This window comes from Vulpes lagopus, chromosome 12, assembly GCF_018345385.1.
Source record: "Vulpes lagopus strain Blue_001 chromosome 12, ASM1834538v1, whole genome shotgun sequence".
NCBI lineage: Eukaryota > Metazoa > Chordata > Mammalia > Carnivora > Canidae > Vulpes > Vulpes lagopus.
This window is the reverse complement of record NC_054835.1, coordinates 26,419,328-26,426,487: the sequence shown is the minus strand read 5'-3', so window position 1 is coordinate 26,426,487 and position 7,160 is coordinate 26,419,328. Positions and strand designations below refer to the sequence as shown.

The 7,160-nt window shown below is 37.8% G+C and overlaps 1 protein-coding gene across 1 annotated transcript; it reads right to left on the bottom strand.

The window, feature by feature from the left end:
* Positions 1 to 6,041: 6,041 nt before the first annotated feature.
* Positions 6,042 to 6,588, bottom strand: LOC121473795 (mitochondrial import receptor subunit TOM22 homolog). Its single transcript, XM_041726512.1, has one exon. The coding sequence runs from the start codon at positions 6,586 to 6,588 to the stop codon at positions 6,166 to 6,168; it is 423 nt and encodes a 140-aa protein (XP_041582446.1). The 3' UTR covers positions 6,042 to 6,165.
* Between the last annotated feature and the right edge of the window lie 572 nt (positions 6,589 to 7,160).

Sequence of the window (7,160 nt, the reverse complement as noted above, 5' to 3'; positions counted from 1 at the left end):
TTATGGAAAACTTTCCAGGTCAGTACATATAGATCTTGATAATTTTTAATGACAACATAGTATTCTGGTCATAGTTAACTCCCTATAGGTAAAAGACAGCTTAATGAATCTAGTGATGGTTATTTAGGTTGTTTCCAGTTCAAGGCTTTTATAAACGACATTACATTTGTTTTATAAACAACGTTAATTTTTAGAATTTATTCCAAGGAATTAATTGGATTTAGATATTTTTAAGTTTTATATATCTTGTCTAGTTGCTGAGTTATGTTGATCAATATGCAAATTTACAGTGCCACTAACAGTATATGACAGCATCTATACCTCACCTACTCTATATAATCCATATTTCTAATATTTATTATTAGATTTGTTGGAGTAATACATCTTATTTACTCACAATTCTAGATTTTTTCATTTGTGAAGTACTAAAAAATACATATTTTCCCTCTATTTTCCTATCTTTTCTTACTGATTGGTAAGAGAGTTTTAGTAAAGACATTAACCTTTTGTGATGGGACACCTGGGTAGCTCAGTGGGTTAAATATCTGCCTTTGGCTCAGGTCATGATCTCAGGGTCCCGAATCGAGCCCCACCTGAGGCTCTCTGCTTCCTCTCCCCTTGACCCTTCCTCCTCGGTCATGTTTTCTCTTTCTCTGATAAATAAGTAAAATCTTAAAAAATTTATATTAATCCTTTGCATATTATATGTTAAAATGTATTTTTAAATTTTGTTTTATGTGTCAATGTGTGGTCAATTATGCAGTCAATTTTATTAGTTTTTTATTGATAGTTTCTAGCTTTAGTGTATGCTAAAGATCTTCCTTACCAAGATTATGATAATATTTTTTATTTTCTTCTAGTGCTTCAATAATTTTGTTCCATTTACTTCTTTTTTATTCATTATTTGATACACAGTTAATATACAATAAATCGTAACTACTTAAAGTATACAATTGACAAGTTTTTATATATCTATAACCCATGAAACCAGCAACACAAGATGATGTGCATACCAGGCACCTCAAAAAGGTGTTTGGTGCCTCTTTGTAGTTCCTTCATCCCATTTCTTTTTCCACTACCCACCCACCAACAGTGACTGATTAGTTTTTTGTCACTGTAGATGCATTTTCTAGAATTTTCTAAGATTGGAATAGTAAGTATGCATTCTTTTTTGTCTGGCTTCTTTAACTTAGCATAATTATTTTGAAATTCACCAGTTGTTGTATGAACAATAGTTAATTTCTGGAAGAGGGAAAAAAAACCCAGTAGTTATTCCTTTTTATTGCTGAGTAGTATCTCATTATATAACCATGCCAAAATTGGTTTTTTTTTTTTTTTTTTTTTTTTTTTTTTTAGTGCACATGTTAATGGACATTTGGGTTATTTCAAGTTTGGGGCTATTACAAATAAACCTACTTAGGAGCATTCATGTACAAGTCTTTGTAGGGACATATGCTTTCATTTCTCTTGGGTAAATACCTAGGATTGGAATGGCTGAAGAATATAATCAGTGCATGTTTAAACTTTTTGAGAAACTGCCAAACTGTTTTCCAAAGTGATCATACCATTTTACTTTCCTACCAACAGTTCTACATTTTTGCCAACACTTGGTGTGGTCAGTCTTTTTATTTTAGCCATTTTAGCAGGTATGTGGCATTTTATTAAATATTAATTTGCATCTCCTTAATGCTTAGTGTCTGTTCATGTGTTTTCATGCCATTCACATACATTATTTGATGAAGTATCTGTTCAAATCGTGTGCCCATTAAAAAAATTGTATTATTTGTTTTGTTATTGAGTGTTGACAGTTCTCTATGTATTCTAGATTCAAGTGCTTTATCAGTTATAAGCTTTGCAAATATTTTCTTTCAGTCTGTGGTTTGTCTTTTTATTTTCTTAACAGTGATTTTCAAAGAACAGAAGGTTTAAATATTGATAAAGTCAGATTTATCTATTTTTCTTTTTTGGATCATGCTTTTGGTATCATATCTGAAAAATCTTTGCCTAACCTCGGGTTACAGAGATTTTTCTCAATATTTTCTAGATGTTTGTGGTCCATGATGCATTTTAAGGTAATGTTTGTATATGGTGCAAGATATGGGTCCAAGTTTATTAATTTACAACCAATTGTTCCAGCCACATTTGTTGAAATGAATGTCTCCTCCCCACTGGATCACCATCTTTGTCAAAAATAAGTTATCCGTATATGTGTGGATCTATTTCTGGATTCTCTATTCTCTTCCATCGATTTATTTGTCCATTTTTACAATACCACACTGTCTTGCAATCAGTTAATGTTAATACTCCAGCTTTGTTCTTTATCAAAGTTGAATTGACCCATTCTAGGTCCTTTACATTTTTGTATGAATTTTAGAATCAGCCTGTCAATTTAAACAAAAAAGCTCACATGAATTTTTTTTAAATTTTTATTTATTTACGATAGTCACACACACACACACACACACACACACACACACACACACAGAGGCAGAGACACAGGCAGAGGGAGAAGCAGGCTCCATGCACCAGGAGCCCAACGTGGGATTCGATCCCCGGTCTCCAGGATCGCGCCCTGGGCCAAAGGCAGGCGAGAAACCGCTAGGGCCACCCAGGGATCCCCTCACATGAATTTTTATTAAGATTGCAATTGGTGGGCAGCCCAGGTCGCTCAGCAGTTTAGCACTGCCTTGAAGGTATGATCTTGGAGACCCGGGATTGAGTCCCACATTGGGCTCCATGCATAGAGCCTGCTTCTCCCTCTTCCTGTGTCTCTGCCTCTGTGTGTGTGTGTGTGTGTGTGTCTCATGAATAAATAAATAAAATCTTAAAAAAAAAAGATTTCAATTGGTGGGAAGCACCTGGCTTGCTCAGTTGGTGGAGTATGTGACACTTGATCCTGGGATTGTGATTTCAAGCCCCATGTTGGGTGTAGAGATTACTGAAAAAAAAAAAGAAAATTGCAGTTGGAAGAATTAACATCTTAAAAATATATTTTTTAAGATTTTATTTATTTATTCATGAAGGACAGAGAGAGAGAGAGAGAGAGAGAGAGAGAGGCAGAGACACAGGCAGAGGGAGAAGCAGGCTCCATGCAGGGAGCCCGCCATGGGACTCCATCCTAGGTCTCCAGGATCAGGCCCTGGACTGAAGTGGCGCTAAACCACTGAGCCACCCGGGCTGCCCAACATCTTAAAAATATTATCATCCACATATAAATAAGGCATACTTCTCCATTATTTGGTTCTTCCTTCATCCTTCATTCTCTCAAGTGTTTTGTAGTTTCCATGTATAGGTCTTGCTCATCTTTGGTCACACTTATTTCTGAATATTTTACAGTTTTATGCTACTGTTGTTTTTTTAAAAAAAGATATTATTTATTTATTCATGAGAGATACAGAGCGAGAGGCAGAGACATAGGTAGAGGGAGAAACAGGCTCCATGCAGGGAGCCCCTTGTGGGACTCTATCCCAGGACTCTGGAATCATGACCCAAGCCAAAGACAGATGCTCAACCACTGAGCCACCCAGGCATTCTGCTACTGTCGGTTTGTATTTCAATTTCTGAATATTTGCTGTTAGTGTATAAGAATATAATTGATTTTTGTATACTTATTTTGTGTCCTTCAATCTGTCTAAATTCATTTATTAATTCTAGTAGAGTTTTGTATATTGCACAAAATATTCTACACAAATGAACATGTCATCTATGAATAAAGACTTCCTTTTCAACTGGAGGCTTTTAAATTCTTCTTGTTTATTGCACTGGATAAAACCTCCAGCCAAAGAGCACCTGTGTGGCTCAGTCACTTAAGTGTCTTACTCTTGAGTTTGGCTCAGGTCATGATCTCAGGGTCATGAAATCAAGCCCAACATTGGGCTACAAGCTCAATGTAGGGTCTGCTTGAGATTCTCTCTCTCCCTCTCCTTCTGCCCCTCTCCCCTGCACTCTCTCTTTCTCCAAAATAAATAAATAAATCTTTTAAAAATACCTCCAGTACAATATTGAATCAGCATGGTGAGAGGAAACAAACTTGTCTTGTTATTGATTCTAGGGAGAAAGCATTCAGTCATTCACCATTAAGTTTGATGTTGGATGTGGATTTTTTGTAAATGCCTTTTAATAAGTTGAAGAAATTTTCTTTTTTAAAAAGAGATTTTATTTATTTGAGAGAGAGTGGGGGAGAGTATGAGCAGAGGGAGAAGCAGACTCCCCACTGAGTCCCATGCCAGGTATCATGTGGGGTTCCATGTGGGGCTCAGTATCCTGGGATCATGATCTGAGCTGAGGCAGATGTTTAACCGACTGAGCCACAGAGGTGTCCTGAAGAAATTTTCTTGTATTCCCATTTGCTGAGAGTTTTTTTTTTTTTAATATTTTTATTTATTTATGATAGTCACAGAGAGAGAGAGAGAGAGAGAGGCAGAGACACAGGCAGAGGGAGAAGCAGGCTCCATGCACCAGGAGCCCGATGTGGGACTCGATCCCGGGTCTCCAGGATCGTGCCCTGGGCCAAAGGCAGGCGCCAAACCGCTGCGCCACCCAGGGATCCCTGCTGAGAGTTTTTATTAGGAATGTTTGCTGGGATTTTGCCCAATGCATTTTCTGTATCTGTCAGATGAATCATATGGTTCTTCTTTTTTAGTTTGTTAAACTGATTTATTTTTTAATGATAACTTACCTTGAATTCCTGGGATATACCCTCCTTTACTGTCATGTATTATTCTTTTCACATATTGATGAATTTGATTGGCTAAAATTTTATTTATAATTTTTACATATATGTCTGTGAGGAATATTAATCTATAGTTTTCCTTTCTCATAATATCTTTGATGGCTTTGGTGTCAAGGTAATGCCAAACTCAGAATGGTTGAGAGATATTCTGCACTCTTCACTTTTCTGGAAGTTTGCATAGAATTGATATTATTTATTCCTTAAGTGTTAGGTAAGATTTACAATGGAGTTTTCTTAGTAGGATTGTTTTTAACAGTTTCAATTTCAATAGATACAGAGGTACACAGATTATCTATTTCTTCTTGACTGAGTTTTAGTAGGTTGATTCAAGGGACTTTTTTTCCCAATTAATTTAAGCTTCTAAATTTATGGACATAAAATTAAAATATTTCCCTTCAGGAATATAAAGGAAGGGAAAAGAAATGTTGGGAAATATCAGGAAGGGAGACAGAACATAAAGACTCCTAACTCGGGGAAACGAACTAGGGGTGGTGGAAGGGGAGGAGGGCGGGTGTTGGAGGGGAATGGGTGACAGGCATTGAGGTGGACACTTGACGGGATGAGCACTGGGTGTTTTTCTGTATGTTGGTAAATTGAACACCAATAAAAATTAATTTAAAAAAATATTTCCTTTCAGTATATACAGAATCTATAGTAATGTGCTCTCTTTTATTCCTGATATTAGCAATTCGTGTCTTCTCTCTGTTTTTTCCTGATTAGTGTAGTTAGAAGTTTTATCAATTATATTGACATTCATATAATACCAGCTTTTGATATTATTGATTTTCTCTATTGCTTTCTTTTTTTTCCACATTGGAATAATTTTTAATATTTAAATACAAAAAGTGAGCGCTTTTTTTAGACAGGTCTCTCATAGCCAAAATGGGCAGAGGAAATGAGCTGCTGCTCTGTCCTCCACAGTCCCCATCCTGTGGTTGAAACTGCTGCCCGGCCCTCCCTCCTTTCCAGCATAGAAATTCAGTGGCTGCTTTACACTACGGCTGTAATGCATTATGTGTTTCATATTGTGTGCATGTCCCTCCCCAACATCTCCATGCTTAAAAACAAAAATGGTGAGGAGTACCTCCTTCCCAGTGGCATCAATTCCTATGCCACAATGGGATAGTGAGATCCTCCCGTCATAAGTGATTTAGTGAGAAAGGGGGTGGAAGGCCAGAGCTGGAGTAACTGTCTGCATTGGTGCACTCTTGCTATGAGTGCAAGAGTGAGAACAGAAGAAATGGGACGGCGTGGAGGGCACAGTTGCAAGTTAGGAGTCTCCGTGAGACACTGGGGAGAATTCTCCCCACCAGGTTTAGATAAATCAATGTGACAAAGTTTTAAAAAAATAAAAAGGAATCCAAATAATCAGCAGTTCAAACACTATTGAATTTTCAAACTTGTCCCAAGACAAGTCAAGTAGCAGTAGCAATCTAGATTTTTCCAGGAAGTGAAGGTAGAGCCCCTGGCATTCCTCCTGAGAGCCCTGTGTTAGGCCCTAAAAGTATCCGCCTCTGCTGCAGTTGCTGCTGCTCCATTTGCAACTTCTCAGTCTCAAAGACAACAGGAAGAACCAGGATCATGAAGGAAGTGGTCCCAATCCACAAGGCTGCCCTGGAAAACCTGTACATTTTTTGAGCCACAAAGAGGGAGAGATCAAAAGTGGCTCCAGCCGCGGACCGGACCCTCTCTGAGAACATCTCCGTCAGACCCCACAGTCTCTCCGACAGGGTCTCATCGAGCTCCTCGTCGTCTCCCTCCTCCAGCTCCTCTTTGGTCTTCTGGGCATCGCCTTTCAGAAGCAATTCATCCGGGGACAGGGGCGCCCCAGGGCAGCCAGCGGCGGAGGTGGCCATGGCTGCGGGGCTCTCTATTGCTTTCTTTGGTTTTGTTGATTTTTATTCTATTATGTATTATTTCTTGTTTTCTACTTACTTTGGGTTTAATCTACTCTTTTTTTTCTAGTATCTTAAGGTGTATGTTGAGATCAATTACTTAAGATCTTTCTTCTTTTCTAATACAAGCTATTGGTACTAAAAATTCTCTCTAGTCAAAATACTTTTCAATTTTTCTGATTTCTTCTTTCCAAATGCATTATTTAGAAGTGTATTATTTAGTTACCAAATATCTGGGGATTTAAGTATTTCTGTTATTGATTTCTAATTATTTTTTTAAATTTTATTTATTTATTCATGAGACACACACACACACAGAGGCAGAGGGAGAAGCGGGCTCCATGCAGGGAGCCGGACGTGGGACTCGATCCTGGGTCTCCAGGATCACGCCCTGGGCTGAAGGCGTTACTAAACCGCTGAGCCACCTGGGCTGCCCTTGATTTCTAATTAAATTGAATTGGGGTCATAAAACATACTTAACAGGACATACATCATTTTAACTGTATTAAGATTTGTTCTATGGTCTAGAATAT

Coding starts and splice junctions, on each gene's coding strand:
- LOC121473795 (XM_041726512.1), bottom strand. CDS start 6,588: ATGGCCACCTCCGCCGCTGGCTGCCCTGGGGCGCCCCTGTCCCCGGAT.